Source organism: Alosa alosa, chromosome 19 (assembly GCF_017589495.1).
Source record: "Alosa alosa isolate M-15738 ecotype Scorff River chromosome 19, AALO_Geno_1.1, whole genome shotgun sequence".
NCBI classification, from domain to species: domain Eukaryota; kingdom Metazoa; phylum Chordata; class Actinopteri; order Clupeiformes; family Clupeidae; genus Alosa; species Alosa alosa.
The window spans coordinates 9,597,748-9,623,227 of NC_063207.1; the positions used below are offsets into that span (position 1 = coordinate 9,597,748).

At 42.5% G+C, this 25,480-nt stretch overlaps 4 protein-coding genes across 6 annotated transcripts in view; all 4 read left to right on the forward strand.

Moving 5' to 3' along the window:
• Positions 1-10: 10 nt before the first annotated feature.
• Positions 11-6,417, forward strand: slc39a8 (solute carrier family 39 member 8). Its single transcript, XM_048227515.1, has 8 exons — positions 11-953; positions 1,163-1,325; positions 1,846-2,015; positions 2,940-3,062; positions 4,218-4,412; positions 5,043-5,241; positions 5,533-5,717; positions 6,244-6,417. The coding sequence occupies exons 1-8, from the start codon at positions 738-740 to the stop codon at positions 6,391-6,393; spliced, it is 1,401 nt and encodes a 466-aa protein (XP_048083472.1). The 5' UTR covers positions 11-737; the 3' UTR covers positions 6,394-6,417.
• Positions 6,418-10,427: 4,010 nt separating this feature from the next.
• On the forward strand, positions 10,428-14,053 carry nat8 (N-acetyltransferase 8). The gene is made up of 2 exons (XM_048227768.1): positions 10,428-10,738; positions 12,241-14,053. The coding sequence occupies exon 2, from the start codon at positions 12,250-12,252 to the stop codon at positions 12,916-12,918; it is 669 nt and encodes a 222-aa protein (XP_048083725.1). The 5' UTR covers positions 10,428-10,738; positions 12,241-12,249; the 3' UTR covers positions 12,919-14,053.
• Positions 14,054-14,386: 333 nt separating this feature from the next.
• Positions 14,387-17,929, forward strand: LOC125283919 (N-acetyltransferase family 8 member 3). 3 transcript variants are annotated; one of them, XM_048227478.1, is made up of 3 exons: positions 14,387-14,441; positions 14,848-16,294; positions 17,830-17,929. In XM_048227478.1, exon 2 carries the CDS (start codon positions 14,848-14,850, stop codon positions 15,535-15,537), a length of 690 nt encoding a protein of 229 aa, XP_048083435.1. In that variant the 5' UTR covers positions 14,387-14,441; the 3' UTR covers positions 15,538-16,294; positions 17,830-17,929. The 3 variants fall into 3 exon arrangements, with proteins under 3 accessions (XP_048083435.1, XP_048083437.1, XP_048083436.1); XM_048227480.1 differs by having other exon boundaries at positions 14,388-14,402; XM_048227479.1 differs by having other exon boundaries at positions 14,402-14,477.
• Positions 17,930-18,909: 980 nt separating this feature from the next.
• Positions 18,910-25,480, forward strand: part of dctn1b (dynactin 1b) — a 34,123-nt gene continuing 27,552 nt past the window's right edge. Inside the window, 2 exon segments of the mRNA XM_048228320.1 lie at positions 18,910-19,317; positions 22,434-22,685. Of these exon segments, the coding sequence (XP_048084277.1) occupies positions 19,285-19,317; positions 22,434-22,685 (285 nt within the window). The 5' untranslated portion in view covers positions 18,910-19,284.

Below are 25,480 nucleotides of genomic sequence, written 5' to 3' on the forward strand. Positions count from 1 at the left end.
TGCTGATGTGAAAGAAAAATAAAAGCCTACTGATTTAGCCTACTAAAACTTTAACACACTCCTCCATGTCTGAATTACAGTAAGTGTTATAACTCCTTTCAGGCAAAGCAAATGACAAAACAAATCAAACATCACCAGTAACACACGTCTTATACGTTTCTGCAGGGTAGCCACTAGGAGGCATCGACTGGTCAAGGATTTTTCTCCGCGTACTTCAAAAAAATGATAAATAAGCTGTGGAAATCTGGCCGTATCTTGAGTGAAACAATGATATATGCTATCTATTCTCTGAAAACATTCTGTTGTCTCTTGATTCATGAATGAACACTTTCAAAATGCCACCAGCCTGCACGTCGCAAAAAGGGAAAGGGTGAAAAGCGCGCACAAAGACACCATTGAGACGGGGAAACCGCGAGCTGGGTGCCCGAATACTCACTCACCAAAAGCGCGAGCTGATCTTTGAACAGCCTGAGCGCGCTTTAATCTCTGCTGTAGCTGATACCGCGTAAGTTATTTACGACCGATGATAGCTCGTGGAACCGCCATTCTCTGCTTTTTTTCACTATAATGAGTTCTCCAGTATAGTTTTGCGTTGTTTATTTACTCCTTGTTCACGAAAAGTCTGGATGCCCTAATTGCATGGCATTAGTCTACCTCTAGTTCCCTCGGGGCGCAACTGTAAACCGTTCCCTTACTTGAGTGCTAGAACTCTGGAACTTGAACGTTGGGACTTCAGAATGGCTGCTTTGCTAAGTGTGATTTTTTTGGCTGTGATATCAAATCAATATCACACGGACGCAACCCCTCAAAGTTCTTCTCTTGAAGATATATTGCGTTTTTATGGTGAAAATGAATCCTTGTCTTCTGACAACATGAACAACTTACTGCACTTGATCACGACCAGGAGATCCCAGTCTATTGACCGTAAGGACAACCCACTGAAAAACACAGAGGTAGGTCTATAGTTTTTCCATCTTGAATCTGAGTATTTTTCCACTTTAATCAGGAAAACATTGTTCAGTAATGTGCTATACCTGCAATAATGCATTCAATTTTGTTAAGTGAGGTTTTAACCTGATCCATTATGTTTATGACCTTAATGAGCATCTGTAAATGAACTATTATCTTCTGTGTGTGTGTATGTTTATGTGTGTGTGTGTAGTGCAAGTCTCCGAAGGAATTACTTGTGTGGCATGGTTTGGGAAATGTGACGGAGTTGACCTTGTCTCAGCTGGAGGTCCTGTGTCCAGCATTTCTCACACAGGTGCTTCTCCCAACGTGTCCATACGTCAGCCCGGGAGACACCAAGCCTCTAGCCAGCCATGGTGAGGTGGCCATTACCATTCTAATAACACTGAAGTCCTCTCTTGGAGTACAGTGCATGTGACTATTTGTGTCATGCTACTGTTTGCTCTGTGAGGCTCAATACCGACTATTTCAGTTGTGCTAGTGAATATACCACCTCAGACTCTAAATTCTTATCTCCAGATTTCAGCAAATATTTAAACTGTGGATATTTCAAAAGAATTTTGTTGAGAAAGGAGTATTCCCACAGTGTCTCTTGGTTACAATGACCTTAGGTGTCTGAGGTATGAAGTATTAGTCATAAGTACCGTCTCAGTTAGTGCACCTATTCAGTCAGGTGTGCAAAGCTAATTGTTTCTGTTGAACGTACATTATTAATAGTGTCTGACAGAATAGAGGGAATGTTTTCTTCTTGAAAACATTCTTGGTAACTCAGAACTTATGTACAGTTTTCATTATAGTTATGTGCTCTTCATACAGCAAGCATCACATTACAGATACTGTGTGTGTGTGTGTGTGTGAACGTCTTCCCCTGGGCAGTGTGGGGTTATGGGTTCCTCGCCGTGACGCTGATAAACCTGGCTGCGTTGCTGGGACTGCTACTGGTGCCCTTCACAAAGAAACCCTACTTCCCCAAAGTGCTCACCTACTTCATTGGCCTGGCCATAGGAACGCTCTTCTCCAACGCAGTACTACAGCTCATTCCTGAGGTCAGCAGGCAACAATGCTTACTTCACGTACAGCTAGTTTATTGATGAACTGACATTTCGATTAGTCAGACCTTCATCAGAGTTATTAAGTGCGCAGTTTGAAACAGCTGGGACAGAAGAGAAGTTACTATCAGTATTTGATCAGCAAGCTCATCAAATATTAGGAGTGTAACGTTACAGAAAAATCACAATTCAGTGTGTACCTCGGTTTTGAAGTCACGGTACGGTTAATTTTCGGTACAGTAAGCCTGTAGGTACTGCTAGCCTAAAATTCACTGACAATATTTTTGATGTACCCTGGAAATCCAGAGTTCTCGCGAGAGCACAATGGAATTGATGCAACGAGCAATGATGCACGTTACTTTTTCCCCTTGCATTCCGGGGAACCAGCTAAACTGATGAAGACAGCGCTGCAACGTTGGAGGACAGTACACATTGGTCGTAGTGTTATCCGATTGCGTCGAAGTCCGAAATCATTCAGAGTAAACATGGTCTAGTGTTATCCAATTGCGTGCAGTGAGATTTTTAAATGCATGCTTGTTGCCGCCCCTCGAGTTGGGCCATTACATTGCTCTTTGCCAGACCCTTAATCTTACTAGATTATCAGGGTCTGGATTTTCCAGGCTATTTTTGATGCGCAATAGGAATAGTATTTTGAAAAAGTATCAAATATTTTTGATGTTAATTGACTAAACTGACATATGGTCCGCTACTTAATATGTTTGTGTGGGAATTTGAATATGAAACATGGTCTGCAAGCACAAAAGCCTATTTTTGATTCCTATTAAAGCTGGATGGATACATGTACCTTTACACCCCTATCAGATATCAATCATATTGCACATTGCATGACGTGATGGAGAATAGACTACAGGGCTGTGATATGCTTTATTTTTTCTCTCTGTATGTGTGTCTAATTCATAGGCCCTGGGCTTCGATCCAAAAGCTGATAATTACATACTAAAAGCCATTGGAATATTTGGGGGATTCTACATTCTGTTCTTCGTGGAGAGGGTCCTGAAAATGGTTCTTGGACTCGATCATGAGGTGAGAAATGTGTGTGTATGTTAGAACTTGGAAATGCTGTTTACACTGAAGCTGAAGGATAAAATTGCATCCTCCATGAAGAAAGGTTTAATTCTTTACATTTTTATGAGTGTCACACACACCAGCGTATTGATTTGGTCTTATCAGCTTATTTTGGGTGTGAACATCCACTAAAGCAGTGTTTTCCAAACCTTTTTTTCTGGGGATCCACTTTTTAAAAATGACAGACCTTCGCCATCCCATTCACTTCAAATCTAACATGCAACTACCAAATATTGCCCAAAATGTTGATGTTTTAGGCCAAGGGTTCTCAAACCTTTCTATGCCAGGACCCCTCAAACCATTCTACAGTGCATGAAGGCCCCTTTGATCCCGTTTTGGATAGATACTGTATGTAAATACTACTAATAGAGGGGTGGTGATGCACTGACTCCTCCTCAGTTTTCCCACAATTCTGATATCTCAATTATACTCATGTGTTAAATGTTAAATATTTTCCTCATCCTGCTTTGAACAGGTTGTGTTGCATTTTGTGCACCATCAGCTTGGAAAGTTGAAAAGTGACTGACCTACCGAAAAGATAAGTTTGGGGATATTCTCGCATTCTACGCAGAGGGTTGCAGTGCTTCAACCCTGTCGTCACTCTTCAGCATAACATAAAGTTGTTCCTGAGTTTCTAAAGAGAGATGTTGTAGGCTACATTGCGTTGCAGAGTTGGATACATAACACAGTGGATGTCAATTCCGATTGAAACATAGCCTATGCAGATAACTGAAGTTGTTACATTGTAGCCTAATTGTGGAGATGTCTTTATTTGGAAAGTTGAATCCGCATTTTCCTCTGGAGTTAAACTTGTGATTGTTTGTGCTAAGGCTGTGCATTGGTGTTGTGTAGTGGCGTTTTAGTAAATTGTGCGCACGATTTACTAAATTGAGAGCACTATTTAGTAAAACGTGCGCACAATTTAGTAAACTGAGCACACATTTTCTGGATATACACCAAAAAATATCTTGCAATTACCTCTCCAGGGTTCTGGCAACCCAACTAAAATCTCCTGCGACCCACCTGTGGGTTGCGACCCACAGGTTAATGGCTAATGGGTTAATGGCTAGTTTAATGTGTGTGTGTGTGTGTATTTCCACCTTTATGTCATAGCATGGGCACAGTCACACCCCTCTTCCGCCACCCCAGCCAAACTCTGAGGTGAAGAGTGACATCATCACCGTCACCAGTTTTAGCAACATCAGCCTGAACAACACAAACACCATAAACAACAGCGTCAACAACAGTGTGGCCAACCTCATCAACAATGACACGACCAATGGGGGTGCAGCCCCTGAGAATGAACAGGTAATGTAACATGCATGCCAACCCGTACCCCCACCCCTTAAAAAAACACACACACACACACACACACACACACACACAGACTGCAAATATACCCTTTCCTGGTAAGAGAGAAGAGAAGAAAAAAGAGAAGAACTTTCTATAGGTTGTTTAAGTATTAGTGATCTATTAAATGTGAGATAATTCAGTGTTGTTAATGGTTAATGGTGCAGGTCCACATGTGTGCATGTATGTTATCAGTGAAAGGTTGGCATCCTTAAGGAGTTCCTTCTTTTCGCTGGGTTATGTTGACACTGATAGCGCTCAATGCTGCAATGGGGCTGGCCCACATCTGTTCGATAGTTCAGGCCCAGTCTGGAGTTAAATAATGCTATTTCAACTTCATGCTATTTGTTTAGGATGTAATTCAGCCCTCCAGAAATTCACACTCACAACATTGGTAGTACAAGCACAAAATAAATAGTACAAACACAAAATAAGTAGTACAAGCACAAAATAAGTTTCTGTGTTCTCTATGTACAGTATATGGGTGCTCCCTCTTAGGGCATTGGAGTGTCTCAGTTGAGTATTTCAACCTCACTTTGATACCTGTATTGCCTCTCTGGATGTGGGTCTGTGTGTGCTTGTGTGAAGGAAAGAGTTGTTGCCTGTCATTGGCTGCGCGGTGAGCAGATCTCGAACATAAAGACGGTGGCCTGGATGATCACACTGAGCGACGCACTGCATAACTTTATAGACGGCCTGGCCATCGGAGCGTCCTTCACTGTGTCCATTCTCACAGGGTTCAGCACCTCCATCGCCATTGTGTGTGAGGAGTTCCCCCATGAGCTCGGTGAGCAAATGCGTACATGTTCACAAAATGAACACGCACACACACACACACACACACACACACACACTTACAAGACAAGAGACACACATAGCCTAGATTAGACAAACAAAGCTCTGACAGCTCTTGTAATTTCCATATGCAGACACACACACACATTTACATACAGCATAGACAAACATTATGTAGACCTTGTGACAGGTTTTTGGATTGGGGTTGCTACTAATGTAACTCTGTAAGAACAAGTGATGATAGTTTAGTAAAGTTTTAAAGTTTTTAAATCTCTTGCTACAGGTGATTTTGTGATATTGCTTAACTCGGGCATGTCAGTGCGCCAGGCTGTGTTCTTCAACATGCTCTCTGCCATGTGCTGTTACCTGGGGCTGGTACTGGGCATTGTGCTGGGCAGTAACGTTGCCCCCAATCCCATCTTTGCTGTCGCTGGTGGCATGTTCCTTTACATCGCCCTGGCTGACATGGTGAGTCCTCTCTCTTAGGCGAGGATCACATCAGCCAGTGGTAAGCGGCAGCGGCAAACGTAACGCAGACCATAATAAGTTATATCTCGTTCCTAAGCAACACAAACAGTTTGTCGATTGAATATGCTCGCGTTGCGCTTTGAAAGTTGAACCAAGTTCAACGCTCAGCTTGTTCAATGCTGTGAACCATATAGAACAATAGGAAACCTGCCGCTTGCCGCTGGCTAATGTGATCCCTGCCTTATGAAAAGTTTACTTGTTGCTCCAAATGATTTGGCCTGGGTTTAACCTCGGTATATACTGGATAAAAAGACCAAAATGAATTAAATTATTGAAACTACTATGAAATTAAACTATAAACATATCCAATCATATACTGTTGCATTTATTACATTATGTATTTCTCTGAATATTATGTTTCTATTGTCTCAATCAACGTGAGGTCACACACACTCTCGCACACACATACACCAACAAGCATACAATTGAAATCCCAAAGATCAACTTGCCTGTTTGTGTCCTTTAGTTCCCTGAGATGAACAACATCATGAATGCCACAAAGTTGTCATCGATGGAGAAGGCCTTCTTCTTCCTCATCCAGAATGCTGGCCTACTCACAGGGTTCAGCATCATACTCCTCATCACCATGTTCGCTGGAGAAATTAATCTGGGGTAGAGTGGTGGGAAAACAGTAAAAAGAGGGAGGGAGGGAGGGAGGGAGAGAGAGAGAGAGAAAGAGAGAGAGAACAGTAGATTTGACTTAATTTTGACTTAATTTTCATCTGTATTCTGCCAAAGAACAAAGGATGGACACTGATATGTGTCAAGGAGACCTGCAGGAATACACACATGCAGACAGATTTTTTCTTTTTTTTACCAACACTGGAAAGGGATGTTTATATTCAATTATGTGCAATAGTCTTACTTTAGAATTTATAGTAAATTATTTTTCCAACCATAATAGTGTTTTCTTTTGTGGTGTTTTCCCCCAAGTTTCTGCCGTATTTGATCTAAACAATGAGCCTGTGTTTGTGCAAATTCCTTGGTGTCAACATGTGCCTCGTGTTTTCATTCTCTCTCTCTCTCTCTCTCTCTTTCTCTCTCTCTTTCCCTTTCCCTGCCCCCTCTCTCCTAGTTGATTTAGTCTTCCCCAGTAGGCTAGTAGCTCAGTAGCTCATTGATCCTGTTAGGTCAGCTTTGAGTGCATGTGTACTCTGCATTTATGCTGCCATCTAGTGGGAGAGTGAGTTAACACTCTAATGACATGCTTCTAGTTAGTGCAAACAAATGAAGGAGATGTGAACGTAATTCCATTGTCTTTTGGTGCGTTCATGGGCATTGGAAAAAAAACTTTTTCCCAGTGGAAACGTTTACGTCACTTCATGTGGGAATCAGAGGTGGGAAACTGGGGCTAGATTTTGCTACACGAGTTGCCCAATTAGGGGCATGTCATCACGTTGTAGTTCATTTGTAATCCATGTGGCCTTTCATGTCCAACCGTTTTAATGTGAACTTGGGAATCTGCTGTTTTTTTGTCACTTGAAAGCTGCATATCATTTCTTCACAGGCGTCTTACACCATATTTGTAAGTAAATACAGTTGTTTATTTAAAGGAGAACTTGGCAACTATTTCAACGTAATAAACCCGTGTAGAAATCATTTGGATGGTTAATTGACCTGTTCCGGTGAAAATGGTGACTTTTCCCGCTGCCCCTAGCGTCCCCAGGCGGAAAACCAACCTTGCAACATTGAGACTACCGTCCCAGAAAGAGAAGTGAGAAACAAGAAACTCGTTTTAAATCGTGTTTCCTACCTTGTAATATCCACATTGTCTGGCGAACTTATGCTAACCGTTTTGCTAGCTTGTAAACAAATCCATGTGCTTTACCGTTACCTTTTTCCACAGTTTGAAATAGCATAATGCACAATTTCTCCAGCAGAGGGGGAAATCCTGCTAAGTTTCCCTTTAAAGGTAAACTATGCAGTATTGGCAATTTCCTTACTGTTTTCTCGGTTTTTGCTTCTTTTTCGCTGGCTCTGTCATGACGAATGTCTGAGAAACTCCATCGCTACCTTTTTCTAGCCAGTGCCTGGCGTCTATGTGTATTTGAATGCAGTAAAGCAATTTGCAGTCGTTATACTTCCTGACACTGAGGCCGTCGGCCCGCCGGCCCAAAGTTGCAAGGGTGGTTTTTCCGCTCACAGGTGCTAGGGGGAAGCGAGACGGCCACCATTCAACCCGAAAAAAGTCATATAACCATTCCAATGACTCTAAAGCTGTTAAATGAAGGTAAATTAAGCTAAAAAACCGGCATAGTGTGCTTTAAGATTAGTAAGCGTACGTTTTAACCATTGTTGTGGCATCCATGTTTTCCACACATTCCGACGGGAAAGCACATGAACACTCGCGGTGGGAAAAACAACATAATCACGGGGGCAGTCCTTGTCATTCCCAGGTGGGGACCTGGTATACTCTGGGTATACTCCTGCATCTGTGTTCCGCACACGCGGCGCGTGACGTAAATTGCATCATTAACGCAATGTGGGGGGTGTCGTCTATCTTCCAACAATTGTGACCGCGTGGAAATCATGCACGTCTTTGCCGCGCGCAAATGTACACGGAGGAGCATACCACTTCCTCTAGTCCTACTAAATGAGATGTTTGCTGGGACAAACACAAGCATGATCTCTACAAAGAAAAGAACAAAAAGGAGGCTGGGTAATGACCCTGAATTAACCTTAAGACAAGTAGCCTGGTGAGCCAGACCCACATTAAAATGTAGGGTCTGGGCACTCACCGTTCGCAGTGCTCAGTCCGAGGGGCGGGATAATCAGTTGTCTTTCAAATTCCCTCTGCACGCAATAGGACGCAATAGGATATTTGTTTTCAAGTTGCAGGGAATTCAAGCCAACCCGTTGCAACTCTGCCATCAATCATTATGTTAAGCCCACCAAACGACTCTATACACGATTTCAATGACCTGATTAAGTTTCGATTTCTGGAGCTCACAAGCCAACGGAGAGTTGCTAGACTAGCCCTGGCAGCAGGGCGCGTCTAGATTTCTAGGCTATAAGACAAGAGCACGAATACTAGATTCAGATAACCTATGGTAGACCTAACAGTTATAATTATGACCGCCAAACCAGGGTTTTTTTCTTCCGGATTTTTTTTTCCAGTGAATTTCCGTCAACGATTCCCGGGACATTGAAAGACCTGGCTGCACGAAACATGGTCGGCATGTAGCCCCACAAAGATGACATGGAAACATCTCGAGAACCGTGGGGCCTTGGATGACCAAGTTATTTTTTGTACACTGTATGTTCGTCTCCAAGGGCCATGTCAATACGGTCATCCCATATCCACTCATTTTAGGTATAGCGCCTCCTAGTTAAAAATGAAAAGGCAAAAACGAGACATTGTAATTGCAGGTATCTTTGGCTGACACGTTCAAAACTGCAAAAAATGTGAAGTGTAGGATCATTATGACACCCTCTGAATGCATGACAAGTTTTGTGAAATTCCGTTCATAGGGGGCCATATTAGCTACACGCACACACACACATAAACGCACGCACATACACACACATAAAGACACACTCACATAAACACATGCACACATACGCACAAACACAATTTTCAATTTCAATTTCAATTTAATTTCACTTATAGAGCGCCAAAACATTACACATGTCTCATGGCTCTTTACAGAATGTTAGACAATTAGAGAAAATAAAAGAAGGCTCATGGGTAATGGGGGCGAGGAAAAACTCCCTAGAATTGGACATACATATAGGAAGAAACCTCGAGCAGATCCACGACTCAAGGGCCTGACCCATCTGCCTAGGGTCAGTTACAGAACAGTAAGGTCTGTATATGAAATGCATAAGTTAGATGTATAATAGAACATGGTGTTTAAAGCCACCTGAGGTGTATGTTACAAGAGGTGGGATGGTTACATATCCGGTATGATAATGCAGGAATCCTATTTAGTGTCAGAAAGTTCAAATAGTCCAGTGTAGTCCAAACGTAAGACGTAAAAGTCAAAGTAATCTATAAGCATATTAAGTAAAAGTCTAAAAGTATCTATTATTTACAGCAGTGTTTCTCAAAGTGTGGTCCGGGGACCACTGGTGGTCCGCAAGCTATCCCAAGTGGTCCGCGAGCAGACGTGGTAAAATATGATATAGATGAGTTGTTTGCAATATTGAACCAACTTGTATGTAAATCCAAACAGTTCTGCAACACTGTCTATGTAAGATATGCCAGTTTAAATCATATGAATCCTCTGACACAATAAGCAAAGTGAAAATACAATAAGCAAGGTGGTTCAGTGAGTAGGCCTATTGTGCTGATATACTGTTGAAGTAGGTCTAATCTATTTTTTTTTTAGCTAGGTGGTCCATGCATTTTTTATTGGTTAAGTGGTCCTCCATCTGAAAAAGTTTGAGAAACACTGATTTACAGTACTTAAGTACGACAAGTAGCCTATTATAAAACATAGGCCTACTTAAGTACCGAAAGTTGAAAGTGTAGACTACTAGTAAAAGTTACTTTACATCTCTGGAAGTGTTATGAACTTTTATCGACATAGACAGTAAATAACATAATGTTGGGGCTACAACCTATAACCAGAAAATGTCTATAACCTGAGTCCTGACCAATCAAACCACTGATGACTTGTTACAATCCCACCCTAGTGGGCGGGACAGGGTGTGCAAACGGAAGTCAGGGGATTCTAACCTGTTCTAACCTCTTTAAGAATTGTACGCGAACGTTTTATAGTTTCAGTGTTCTTAAAATTGTTTAATGGCAGAAAAGTCCCTGATGGTAATTGTTGCGTCATGTTATAGAACCTTTTTCGAAAACGCCCATATTTGTGACCGCAGCCTACTCCTCAACAGGCTAATAGAATCTACCTTATGAATACCCACTGAGTGTGTTTTGAGGATTCTTTGTAACTCTCGGAGAAGCAAAGAGCACCAAACGATTCTCTTACAATTCGTGACCTGTCCCTGAAGAGGTAGGTTCTTATTTGACACTACATTTGGGTACGTTCTGGTGTTAGCGACTATTGCCAGTAAAGGTTCGCAAACGCCATAGTTGCAAGATAGCTAACGTTAATGTAATATACAGCAATGTTACTTTTGAATATCCTGATAACACAGTCTATTATTATTTGGGTCGCTGAATTAAATTAACCTCACGACCAGACATAATTTGTTGAAACAAGCGTGATAGACTATGAAAATGTGTAAATAATTACCTAAATAACATAGTCCAAACATGTACATGCTATGCTAGCTGGACAAGTTTAGATAGATAGATAGATAGATTAGCCTACTTTATTCATCCCCAAAGGGAAATTATGGTGTTACAGCAGCAATTAATAATATAAAAATATAGGCCTATCACACATAAACATACATACAAGTTAAAAAAATAAATACAATTGGATATAGTCTCTGTTAAAGAGGTTGTAAACTGCATTGCATTGACTCTCAGCATAAGATTTTCTCTCACGGCACAAAGGGGAGTTGATGTAAATAGTTATGGCAGTGGGCAGGAATGATTTTCTATAACGCTCCTTGCTACAGCGAAGTTGCAATATACAATACAATTCTGGACAGGTGCAGTGCCTACAGATAACGTTACTTGCCCCACTGACATGGTCCGTGAACCAGCTTAATGGCATAACTTCCCTTATCATTTGAAAACTGCATTAATTATAATCACATCCCCGTTCCAGATCCAGATTTGCACTCTAACTTCGTCTCCCGTATGTTACGGTTCTAGGTCTAGGATGATTCACTCTGTGCCCTTGGGCGTTGTTTGAACACCAAAACACTGGGTCTTGTTTATGCAAACAAACAGTGTGCGCTGGATCTAGAATGGCCGTAGCTTTGGGCGTAGTAAATGTGTCTTTTGTCAGTACACATTTTATACATTTTTGTAAATTGCTTAGCCATAGAGTATCCCACCAGCATGATTCTTATATTGTAGTAGTGTACAGGGTAGTCACATATGCCATGAAGGTTAATAATCTGTGTAATAATCTGTTAATAATCTGTGCCGTGCCATTTTTTTTATTTTTCTTGTTTCATACCAATTTATACCAATAATGTACTGTAAATAAAAAAGATGAAAATGAACACCAAAGAAAAACATTAATAATCCTGTCTATAATAATACTAACGTTAAGGTTTTTGTTGTGACCAGTTCAATTGCTGCTTTGTAGCTGCCTTTTAGTTTTTCATAGCAGCTGTTTTGAATCTGTTTATGGTTAGGCTGTGTCATATTTGTAACTCAATCTGTCAATTTCTTTTGACAACTCCCCTAACACCCCTGCTGCTGGAGAAATGTCTGGAAAAATCAAAGCCTATGTGATGTTTACTAGGAAAATGGTCCACTCATTGTGTCCACTCAAAAATTATATTTACCCCCCTAATCTGAGCAGTCTAGATCCGGACCTGGCACTTACAATCGAGCGATCACCACTTTCTACTTTTTTTTTTTTCTCCTCAGACCTGATCCATGGCTAGCCTGCAGATACGGCGATACGAGGGCGATGACGAGGAGGCGGTGAAGGAGATCTTCACTATGGGCATGAGCGAACACGTTCCCTCTTCGTTCATGCACCTGCTCAAGCAGCCACTGATGCAGATGTTGTGTGTGTGTGTGTTTTGCACGTTAATGGCCACTTCCAAGTCGGTCATCCTTCCCATCCTCGCAGTAACGCTGCTCCTGGCCGGGGGTCGACAGCTGGTGTCCTACCTGTTTAACAGCTACATCGACGAGTCCATGCGGCGGGATCTGAACAAAATACAGGAAACCTACTGCAGCTCACCAAACACCTGCTTTTGGGTGGCGGAGAGTGATGGGCGCGTGGTGGCCACAGTGGCATGTCTGCCGGCCGAGAAGCATCCTGAATGTTTGGAGCTCAAGCGCATGTCCGTAAAGCGCTCGCACCGTGGCCAGGGGATCGCCAAAGCGATGTGTCGCACGGTAGCCGAATTTGCACGTTCTCGCGGGTACCTGGGTGTGGTTCTCTACACATCTGTGGTCCAGACGGATGCTCAACACCTGTATGAGCACGTTGGTTACCAGAAAGTGCGACAGTTTGTTGTTCCGGAGTTCTTTGCCAAAATCACAAACTTTTCTTTAATCGAGTACAGACTGGATGTCCAGCCTTCGCCACGATAAGAGTGCAGCTGTGGGCATTTGTGTATTTGTCAGTGTGTGTGAAATTATTTTCATTCAAATACCAACAACCTCAAAAGTGAGAAGTTACTGCTACCTGCCACATTTCTATACTTGTACAAGTGTGGAGGGACAGCTTGACCTGCCAATAAGAAGTCTTGTGATTGTGCATTGATCTTGTGATCATTGTGCAATAACCATGGTCATTTCAAAAGGTCAGTCTACTACTTTTTAAGGAAATGCACCCCTGGGTCAGTTTATATGCTCAGCTAATGTCAGTTAGTGGTTTTCATTGTAAGTGCTATGTGTGGTCTCATGACTCAAACTCATAAGTCTGTTGCATCTTCCTTCCTCAAACCTGGGAACCTTTTTCTTACACTTTCAAACCCCAGGATGTATTTTGTCTGTGGATATCACACATAGGGCCCTACTTTTAATGGTGGACAAAGTCCAAAGTTCTCATGTATGAGATATAACTATTCTGTGTTATGTGGGAGAATTGATCTGACTCAATGTTTGTGATTAAAGTTTTTCCTATTGTGTTAAATGAGCAAATAGATTTTGCCTAATTATTGAATTAGCTTTTGTTAGACCTCGGACTTTGCACTTTGTCTATCGTTCAAATCAGGGCCCATAATGTTGTACACATATAAAAGAGATTTAGAGAATTGCTCCTCACGGTTCTCTAGATAGCTGTTCAGGGTTTACTCCAAAACATGCTGCTCTCTCTACAAAATCCTGGCTCTGTAACTGGGGAACAAACATAATAGCTCACACTAACCCACAAACAATCCCAGCCAATCAACGCAGTGCTTCATGGGTGCAGTTTGATTGGCTGATATCAACAACCTTTCACATGGCTGAAATGCAGACTGCATCCTTAACTTTTAACTCATGCAGATAACCAGGCCAACTTCCTGAAAACTATTTTTGTCCAGACTATACTGGACAATGACTAATTCAGTTAGTTGTTAGAAGTTTCCTAGTGTCATTTCATTTTGGGGTCTTGTTTTTCAATGAAAAGTCTCACTTGCTGTGTAGAAACACAGCTAATCTAATATGGCATCATTTATCGTGTAGCTAAAGGAAATGTCTGTTAATACTGAACTTTCTCTAAATAAAAAACATTTTCAGTAAATTAAATCTCTGTCTGAGTAGGCTTTTAGCTGCCTGGAGACAGGTAAAAGTGCTTGAATTTTTATACACAAGTTGTCACATTGTGGCAGTGCTACAGCAATCCACTCAGTTTCAGAAAATGAGAATTGTTTTGAATATAATACTGTTTTGTATGCCTATTAAAATAATAAAAACAAATATTAATAAAGGAACTACGTTGTCCTATGCTTCTTGCATACTAGTGTATCATTATGGGTTGAGTTGATCTGTGGTGTCCTGCTTTTTCAGTTTGATGTTCTCTGGTATCCATTAACCAGACCTGAACTGTAGGGATCATGTGACATGAGGCTCAGAAAACAGCACAGGAAGAGGTACGAGGAGGGGGCTCTGTATGTGAAGACCCAGACAATGTGTGTTTGTATTGGGAATACTCTCAAAGCTGTAAGGTTTGTGTGTGGGTTTGTGTTGTTTGTAGGGGAGGTTTACTGATGGGAAGTCTTAAGCAGACAGTCTGATCTGAACACTTGGGTTCTCCATAGTTCACCTAAGTACACCAGAGGCTACCTCTGGGCTTTAGGTTAGTAGAAGCCAGTGAATGGATACAGATGTACACATTTATTCTGATGAGTTGTTTAAACAGACCTCTGGTTTCACTGTTGAAAGGAGCTGTGTCCTTTCAAAAAATGTTGACTTTTTAGAAGTCACTATAATGTAATTAGACATTTATGTGCATCTTTTCTATTGCCATAGCATAGAATATGTGTACCTCTATGTGTCACCTCTATGGTTCCTCCTCATCCCCTCTCTAACTCACAGATGATGGAGTATTCTCTGCGAGAGTACCGTGACTCAGACTATGCTGTGGTTCATGAGGTGTACTCCACAGGGTTCAGAGAACACAGCCGCGCCATCTTCGTCATGGTTCTTCGGAGGCTCCGGGTCCAGGCGGTTCTGTTTGCTGTGTTCCTCGCCCTCCTGGAGCTCTCTGGCTCCCTCCTGACAGCAATGCTGGGGGTCTCCGGGGGCCTGTTGGCCATTCGGGTGTCCGTGCAGTGCCTGCTCGAGCAGGGCGTACGCCTGGGCCTCAGCGAGGACCTCCAGAACATCCGTGCGTCCTACATGGATCCCAGCCGAGTCGCCCGCTTCTGGGTGGCAGAGGTGCAGGGCATCCTAGTGGGCACAGTGGCCATCCTTCCCTGCGTGGAGGAGAGAGGGGCCTGGGAGCTGAAGAGGATCACAGTGCTCAAGAGATCCAGGGGACGAGGCATTGGCAAGGCCCTCTGCCAAACCGCCATGGAGTTTGCAGCTAATCATGGTGTGGAAAGGGTGGTGCTGTTCACCTCCATGGCCCAATCAGATGCGCACAGACTCTATGATAGTCTGGGCTTCAAGAAGGAGACAGAGTTTGTGTGGCCATCATTGCCAGCCAGGCTTGTTAATTTCCTGGTGTATAAATATGCCTACAAAGTTGGTGTTAGAACTGAGCAGATGTTGATCAGTTATTGAGCCTGTCATAAAGTTATTGCTATTGTTAAAATAGACATTTTCTCTCATGCATTGCACATTGTTGGACACTTGTAATGTCTGGAGCTTGATAAGCCAGATCTTTATTTGTAACATTACAAGGACATTTAGCACTATGTGTATTCAAAATATGGCCACATTTAGACACCTTTCCATTGTTTCTCTTTACTTTGAAAACAGTCGTCTCATGTGTTAGCTGAGTAGCCTAATTGCTGTGTTTCCTGTCATGTGAAGGAGTGCTGTTGAAGATCATCAGATAACGGATTCTTATCTCCGCTAGCCTAATGTTGGAGTTTATTTGACACTGACAGTAATATAGGGTTTTATTACAGTATTTTTTTCAGGTGTTATTACATTGTTAGCCTACTCATTTTTATTTGCATCATTCTTATATCAAACACGTACTGTATGCATTAATTCTCTGTTTTAAAATAATACATGTACCTATTGAAATATGTATTGTATGTGTTGAAATATTTGTATTTAGACTACTTAACACTATTAAGAGCTATCCATTATATAGACTACATTAAAGCTACTGCAGGCTATACCTACGGTATCTGAGAAATTATATGGGCACTTAAGCTCATTTCAGCACCGGCCAGTTCCCTTCCAAATGCTATCATGCATAGGACAACAGGAAGTTGAGTGGTCTGGCTGGCTCCTGTGTCTTTTCCCAAGCTCTGGAGACAGCACTGTCAACACACAGCGCGTCAATTAAAACGTTTAGAATAAGAAGGTAAGGAAGTGTTTTTCAATTATTATTATTTTTTGTTATTATTACATAATGAATGTGAATGACGTGTCGTTAGCCGGTAACACTTGCATTCATTCTGCGCCTTCGGTTTTCGGATGCAAAGGGAGTTGCCTCTGGCACCAAGCGATGTGTTTTGTCTTGTACCTTAAATGTAAATGTAAAATATATTGGTGCATCCCTTAATGAAGATGATATCTGTGCTTTTATTGCTGCCAGCTTTCTTTACACACATTTTCTTTCATGATTACGAATGTAGCGCACGCCTTCTCAAATCCACCACGTTTTCCCACCCTTCTCATTGGGTCTCCTCAACACGTTTTAGCCTACGTTGCCCAATTTCTCAAATTATTTGGCACAATTTGTGTTTTAGTTGATAGAATTAGACGTCATTATTTTACCTTCACATGACTAGGCTACGTGACTGGAAACGTTTTAAACCTAGAATGCATACAATGTTGTATTTTTTGTTTTATTAGTTAGAGTGTCTTTGATTACTTTAGATAGGTTAGCATATATTTAAATTATCTTCACGCCAAAGCAAACCAGAAAGGTTCTTCTAACCAAGATAGCCTAAACAGTGAGTCAGTATATGGACAACGTATAGCCTATCTCTGGGCTATCTCTGGGTTACCTTTCCCGTCGGAGAGCGTCAATACTTCATGCTGTCAGTAGGGGGGAGCAGACATCCATAGTTCGTCTGTTAAATTGAACGGTGAAAGTGGTGTCTCCAAGTCTAGATATGATCCTAATGTCTCATTGGTACGGTAATGCTTAATTTACACGTAGCAAAGTGATATCCTGCATGGCCCATATTGCAGGATGAATTTGATGTCCTTTGAAGAACTAAATTGAAACTATAACCTCACACAACACAACCATATTAATCTAATTTGTTGGCACCACCCAGTTTGTCAATAATGTTTGATTCTCTTGTGAGTTGCTGCTGATACCAAAAAGCCTGTCTGACACAGTATTTGCACATTGGCTACGTATCTATAGATCTACTGACCTACCTCTGTAAAGTTTCAAAATGTGCATGGCAATTGTAGCAATAGAACCAGGACCTAGGATCAGGGGCGTAGCACAAGATCCTGGGCCCTTGCATAGGCAGTCCTGATGGGCCTCCATGTTCCTCAACCCAGGTAAATAAAATATATTCCAGACTTTTCAAGGGCCCTCTCTCCCCTTGGGCCCCTATAATCAGTAGTGGTTTTACCCCCAGTCAGACACCCCTGCCTGGATTAAGAGTTCTCTTATTTTGATTGTCGACCATTACGAGCAGGACAGATCAGCCAAATACAATCAGAGTAGTTTCCACTCCACCCTCATAAAATGTCCAACGTTTTGAATAAGTGATAAGCGTGGCGGGAGTTTTTCCATCCTACTGGGTCTGCACTTTTATTGTGGCTTAAACACAGCTACCATCACCATCTCTCTCTCTCTCTCTCCCTCTCTCTCTCTCTCTCTCTCTCTCTCTCTCTCTCTCTCTCTCCCCTACTGTTTTGCCACATTTGCAGAATTGGTGAATAGAGAATCAAGCAGAAAGAAAAGCAGTGATGCAGTTTTAGCTCATAAAAGGGTGTTAATCCATTGTGTGTGTGTGTGTGTGTGTGTGCATGTTTGCACAGTTGCCAGCTAACAGTATAGTACACAACTCACTTGGATCACACTCACCCACAAACACACTCACCCACACACACACACACACACACACACACACACACACACACACACACACACACACACACACACACACACACACACACACATGCCTCTGTAAGCTTGCCTGGCATGAGTGAGAGGGACAGGGCTTCACAGACCAGCTGTGGAACACAACCCTTTATCAGATAAGAGACTCTGAGGCTACCGCCTTGCCCAACCGGTAGAGGGTCACTTAGCCACCAGGCAGCCAGGCATCGGAGCACATTTCTGCTCATCAGTCAAACCATATCCAGCTAGTCTCTGAATTACGAGGATTGTTTATAATTATTAGTTAATGAAAGTCAACAGATTGATAGGGAACCTATATTGCAGATGGTGAGGAGATGTGTCTCAGCTTCACATAACCGTAGCTCACCCCTCGGGTTACCTTACATGGTCTGTCTCACACAAATGCTTTAGATGGGAACACAGCTTTGTCTCTGTTGTGGAGCCTTTCTTGACGTCACTCCCTTTTCACAGAAACAGAATGCCAACTTCCTGTACACAGTTACCAATGGAGGAAGTGATCATTGGCAAACTTAAGCTATAGCATTACCTCACAAAAAGTGATAGCATCTCATGCTGATATTGTTTATTTCTTTTTGGTTTCTCCATCTCTCTCTCTCTTTCTTTCTCTCTCACACAAAAACTTTTTTTCTGAAATATTGTGTCAGTGTGTGTTTATCTGTGTAAGTGTGTGTCTTCTTGTATGTCAAAGCTGGCTTTCTAGTCCCTCTCACTTTGTGACATTGTCTTTCTGTACAAGGTCTACACACTGCTGAGTGAGGGGAGGAATGTGAGCGAATACATGGGGGGCATTAGGACCCTGGGCTTGCTCCAGTCTCCTGGCCCACCTCTCTCCTGCAGAAAGCAGTACAGGCACTGGCGCAGTGACGCCGTTTAGCCGAGCTCTCTCCCTCTCACTCTCACATACGGGGACACAAACTCCCACACACACACACATGCATGCACACACACAAACACACACACACACACACAAGCTAGTCCCTCCTCTGCCTTCGGCGTGTGTGTCCCTATCTGGCTTCTGTGAATTGAAGAAACTGGTCGTCGGCATTCTGGAATATTTAGCTAGGCGTGCTGGAAACAGTGGTACTGGACATGATGGTGTGAGAGGAAAGAGAGGTGCACTAAGGGAGAGACAGAGAGAGGAAGAGACAGAGAGAGGGAGGGAGAGACAGAGAGAGGGAGAGAAGGAGGAGGGCAGACGCAGTCCATTAAGACGGCATCGCTGGGGGTGACAGAGGAGCAGCATGTCTCAGACCAAAAGATACACGTATAGCAGGGTAAGTGAGCTGACAGACACACACAGACACAGACACACACACACACACACAGACACAGACACAGACACACACACACACACACACACACACACACACACACACACACACACACACACACACACAGACAGATACACACACAGATGCCTTACCTTAAGCACTATCAGGAGAGGATGAGTTGGCTGTATTGCTCTGTCACAGATGGCAGCAGATGAATTCACATCCTGTTGAGTGTGTGTGTGTGTGTGTCTGTGTCTGTGTGTGTATGTCTGTGTGTGTGCGTGTGTGTTGAGGTACAGTGCTCTGTTTTAGGGTACAGTGTATGTTGATAACAAAGCATGACTGTGTTTGTCCTGAGTCATAATGATGTCATTATGAAGTTGAGTCGTTCCCAGTAACTCACTAAACTAGTAATGTCTTACCTCCTGACTACTATTAACCTTTCACCTCTCTTAACCCACACAACATTCCCTGATATGCAGTATGGCTGTGTTTGTATATTTTTGTCTTAATATTAATGATGGAGCCAGCTGACCTTTATGGTAGTTAGAGTGACTTTAAAGGAATATGTATTTATAACTTACTAAAGTTACGCAGGTTAATTCTGGACATGTATTTTTAATTTGTGAGTTACCGTAAACTTTAATCACTGTGGAGTCAGGGATGTCATTTGTTGTGGGTGTTTAGGACTTTGAGTTTATATTGTTTGTTGTTATTGTATGTGTGTGTGTGTGTGCTTGCATGTCCGCCTTCTCGTCCTTGTCTCTGCCGTACAACTGTCATGTATATATCTTTGCTGGATAGGATAATGTGTGAGTGTGTGAGGTTTGTTTGCTGATGGTGTGTGTGCAGGGTTCTGCTGAGATATGTGAGATGTATGTGTGTGTGTGTGTTTCTGTGTGTTTCTGTATGTGCTACCTTTGTTGATATTTGAGTAACAGTAACAGTGCTGCAGAGTTCAGGAAGGCATGAATTAATAAAACTCTCACTGTGTGTGTGTGCGTGCGTGTGTGTGTGTGTGTTTGTGCGTGCGTGTGCGTGTGTGCACACGCAGGTTTGTGTGCTGAAGTTTGTGTTAATGTGATACTTCATCATTACCAATGACACCTTTGCACTGTTCCTTTTTAATCTGAAAGGGATATCTTTAAATAGATCACACACACACTCAGACAGACACAAATACACTAAAAAAGAGGAAGGCTATTTTTTCCTCTGGAGAGAAGGAAATATTTCTATTGGATTTAGGATACACACACACACACACACACGCGCGCGCACATGCACACAATGCTATAGTGTCTAAGTAAGTGGTAAGTGCTCTAAGAGTTTAAAATCATTAAAATTCCTCAGTATAGCCTAATGACATAGCATGTGAGAATCCCTAACAGTCTGACTCTCTCTCTCTCTCTCTCTCTCTCTATGTCTCTGCCCTTATCACACACGCACGCGCGCACACACACACACACACACACACACACACACACACACACACACATACCCACACACACACACCACTCCCCCCGATGCTGCTCCCCCCGACACACATAAATCCACACATACTGTACACACACATATGCGCATGCAAATGCATACACCCATATGTATGTGCACACACACACACACACACACACACACACACACACACACACACACACACACACACACTCATACTCAGTAGCATGTGAGTGGAGTGTTTATAACTGCCACCTAATCCCTCAGACAAAGCTTATTTCAGCATGTGTATAGAGCCCATGATGCATGTTGTATTTCATGTGTGTACAGTATGTGTGTGTGTGTGTGTGACTGTGAGTGCATGAATAAGTCAGCCTAATCCTTCAGCATTTCACTTCACATCCTTCACTTTATTTTCTGTTTAAAGGGGAACTATGCAGTTTTTTTAGCTGAATCTACCTTAACTTAACAGCTTTGGAGTCATTGGAATGGTTATATGACTTTTTCTGGGTTGAATGGTGGCTGTCTTGCTCCCCCATAGCGTCTGTGAGCGTAAAAACCAGCCTTGCAACTTTGTACCGACGGGGCACCGGCCTCAAAGTCATTAAGTCTTGCGGCCTTGCAATGTAACAAATTGCTTTACGCCACTACAAACATACACGTCTGGCACATACGACAAGATAGCGTTGGAGTTTCTCAGACTTTCGTCATGGCAGAGCTGGCGAAAAGAAGTAGAAAGCGAGTAAACCGTTGGCGCATGAACAGGGAAAGAGGAAACAGTAGACTGACCGAGTCGTCAAATATATACTCTGAAGCTGTAGGGGGAGCTCTATACAGAAAACTGCAAGCAAAAAGCGAGAGAAAACAGCGAAGAAATTGCCAAAACTGCATAGGGTCCCTTTAACAAGACATAATATGTGTACATCGTACATTATAATACACGTATTCAAAGCAACTCTAAGGAAGTACATGCAAACTCTTCCTTCAGTAGATGCATTCTCTGGTTTACGGTGTCGATTTGGCCTAAACCATGTTTGACTACCAAAGCTAGGCGACCACGATAAAGTATCGACCTTGAATTTCCCCTGGGGATCAATAAAGTATCTATCTATCTATCTATCTATCTATCTACCTATCTATCTATCTATCTACATATAACAAAATAATGTATTTCACCATTTGTTGTTAGTCAGTTTTAATGTTAGCCGAGTAATGTTTCAGGCAGTTCATGTTTTTGACAACCAGGATTCATAACCTTACATTTATTTTGCCTCCCACTATTTATCTAATTGACTGTCTCTCTCTCTCTCTCTCTCTCTCTCTCTCTCTCTCTCTTTCTTTCTGTCTGTTTCTCTCTTTCAATCTTGCTTTGTCCTTCTCTCTCAGTTTCTCTCATTCTCTCTCTTTCATTTTTCTGATTCTCTCTCTACATCTTTCTCTCCATTCATCTCTCTTTCTCTCTACCTTTCTTTCCCTCTTTCTCGGTTTCTCTTTCATTCTCTCTATCTCTTTCATTCTCTCTATCTCTTTCATTCTCTCTGATTCTCTCTCTCTCCCACCCTCTCATCTCTCTTTCATTCTCTTTTTCCCTCTCTCTCATTCTTTCCTTCTCACTCCCTCTCTATCTCTCTCTCCCTCTCTCTCTCCCTCCCTCTCTCCCCCCTCAGACCACCAGTAGTGGCAGCAGTAGGATGAGTTCAGATGGTGGTGGTCGTCCGGTGAAGGTGGGCTCGATGGTGGAGGTGATCGGGAAGGGTCACCGAGGCACCGTAGCCTACATCGGCACCACGCTCTTCGCCTCGGGCAAGTGGGTTGGGGTGATCCTGGACGAGCCCAAGGGCAAGAACGACGGCACTGTGCAGGGCAAGCGCTACTTCACGTGCCAGGAAAACCATGGCATATTTGTACGACAATCACAGGTAAGACGTAGCCTCTGCGTTGGGTTAACAGGCAGCATGGACACACACCCACATCCCTCCCCTTACACATACACACACTCACATAAACACACATACACACACTGCTCATATACACAAGGGGGCAGCTAGAAATTGCTCAACCTCCAACATCCCATCCTCCACCATAGAATCTCAAATAGTCTCAGAACTCTGCCTAACATGTTTCAGGCCCTTTACACAGCCTTGAGTTTTCTGAATCGTTCAGCCTTCCCCTCCCCTCCCCACCATCACTACCCCCATGCACATACACACAGAGACACACTCATACACATGTAAACTGACTGACAACTTTTGCATACTGCCAAGCAGAGGCCACTTACCATGGGTGAGCAAACAGCAGGAGAGTCATCAGTTTTCAGGGCTGATGACTAACAACAGGGAAAGATCACCCTATAAGAGACATGCTCTTGTTTGTGACCATGACAAAATATGTCAAGGGCACAGGAAACAGGAATGGGTAGCCTACATGTTTGCCAATGTCCTCCTCAGTAGCCCTAGAAAAATAACATAGCTCTTGCTCACAGATATTATAGGTCACAGTATATCTTCTAAGTGCTAACACTCAACATGCAAAACATGTTTCTGTTATGAAGCACACACTGATAGTTTTAGATATCTTTTTGTGTTTGTGGAGTGACCAAACCACAGAACAATACTGGGTGTGTTGAGGTTATCTGAAACAAATGGACTGTGTTATTATAATACACATATTCAAAGCAACTCTAAGGAAGTACATGCAAACTCTTCCTTCAGTAGATGCATTCTGGTTTACGGCGTCGATTTGGCCTAAACCATGTTTGACTACCAAAGCTAGGCGACCACGGGATGTTCTGCACGGGGTAGGTGATGCAGGTGATTATGTCACCTTACAGAGGCTCATTGTAGTTGCAATTTCTGTTTCCGGAAGAAGCTGCGTTTCGTGGTGTGAGTTCCTTCTCAGCCCTGTTTCACTGGATGTCTGTGCAGGGCTGTGGAAGGAATGAGACTGAAAAAAGGGAACTGTCCAGTCAGCAAGAAGAAGTCCCCCTCATCATTTACCTCAGTCGATTAGACATAGCTCATTAACAGACCTGGCTATTTAACAGAGCTCTCAAAGAGGTAGGAGGAACTAGGATGAGCTGAAATAAAAAATCACTAAGTGAATAGGTGGGGCATCGACATGGATAACATGTCTGTATGCCCTGTCTGAACTTCCCTCTCTGCTATGAGCCTATCACAAGACATTCACCATTAAGTGCCAAACAAATTCACAGGAAATATCATTATTACATACAGTACATAGTTAATAGGCACCTGAAGTGTATGGTCACATGTATCAGTAGTATTGATTGCAGCTATGATTAGTAAGTGAGTTCATACAAATTCTCTGTCTCCCACACAATGTGTGTGTGTGTGTGTGTGTGTGTGTGTGTGAGGATTTGATTTGTCTTTAATATGTGAATTTTCTGCTTTCATCATCAGGTTAGGAAGTAAAATGGCCGCTGTGTGCTTAGAACTAAAAATAAAATGAAGTCCAAAATACGAGCCTCCTGCTGCTCTCTGCCTTTCTGCAGCTTCAGGCTGACGCCAACCGTAGAACGATTCACAGCTGATTTGTGCAGACGGCCTCATCTGAAGATTTGAAGAGGCTGGTTGAAGTGTGAAAAGAACCCTTTATTTAGATCCGTAGCACAAGAGTGTTTTCTTTTCTTTCTTTTGTTTGTTTGTTGTTATTGCTATTATTGTTGGTTTACCCAACATATTGCAATAATACAATTGCTCATTACTTTTTAAAGCTTTATTAGTTCTGTATCCATGTAACCGTGAGCTCACCAGTTGTACACCTTTGTCACTTCGAAACCCACACATTAACAATTTCAATTTTCAACAATTTCAATTTAATTGTATTTATAGGGCGCCAAAACATTTCACATGTCTCATGGCGCTTTACAGAGTGTTAGACAATCAGAGAAAAGAAAAGAAAGAGAGAGGCCCATGGGTAACAGGGGAGGAAAAACTCCCTAGAATTGGAGATACATATAGGAAGAAACCTCGAGCAGATCCACGACTCAAGGGCCTGACCCATCTGCCTAGGGTCAGAGACAGGACAGTAAGGTCTGTATACATGACAAATGCATAAGTTAGTCAGGTGTAGAGAATAGGACATGGTGTTTAAAGCTACCTGAGGTGAAAGTTACAAGAGGTGGGGTGATTACATATCCGGTATGATAATGCATTAATCCTAATTTAGTGTCAGAAAGTTCAAATAGTCCAGCGTAAGAAAATCGAATTGTCCAGGGGATTAGGAGTTGTCATAGGGCATGTGGTGGGTCGGCAGTACAGGCCCGGAATTGTCATAGGCAGGTGGTGGGTTGCTAGGCTGTACGGGCCAGGAATCCAGGTAGGGGGACAGTAATAGGCGATGATAGGGCAGTCATAGGGATGGGACTTCAGGTGAGATGAGTGAGAAGAGGGCCAAGCACACTGATGGCTGATGACTGGTGATGGTATACCTCACAAGTGAGGTAAGAGGGAAGAAAGAGAGATGTAGAGTGGGTTACTATTACTGAAAACATTAACAGAGATCTGTTGCTTTTCTCATGTGACAAACCGGTAGCTCTTCTGTCCACATTTCTGATGTATGTCTTTAATGAATATTCGTACCAGTTGTGTATTTGCTGCCCCTCTTTTGTAGTTAAAGTTCTGCCTCTAAGTCCCTATACCATGTATGATTCATGAAAAATACATTAATTTGTTATAATTTATTCATGACTCCC

What these genes read in the sequence shown, in the direction of transcription:
- LOC125283919 (XM_048227478.1), top strand. Translation starts at nt 14,848, where the DNA reads ATGATGGAGTATTCTCTGCGAGAGTACCGTGACTCAGACTATGCTGTG.
- slc39a8 (XM_048227515.1), top strand. Translation starts at nt 738, where the DNA reads ATGGCTGCTTTGCTAAGTGTGATTTTTTTGGCTGTGATATCAAATCAA. An exon ending in TACTACAGCTCATTCCTGAG is followed by an intron (nt 2,016 to 2,939) that starts GTCAGCAGGCAA and finishes TCTAATTCATAG; the next exon opens with GCCCTGGGCTTCGATCCAAA. An exon ending in TTCTTGGACTCGATCATGAG is followed by an intron (nt 3,063 to 4,217) that starts GTGAGAAATGTG and finishes TTTATGTCATAG; the next exon opens with CATGGGCACAGTCACACCCC.
- nat8 (XM_048227768.1), top strand. Translation starts at nt 12,250, where the DNA reads ATGGCTAGCCTGCAGATACGGCGATACGAGGGCGATGACGAGGAGGCG.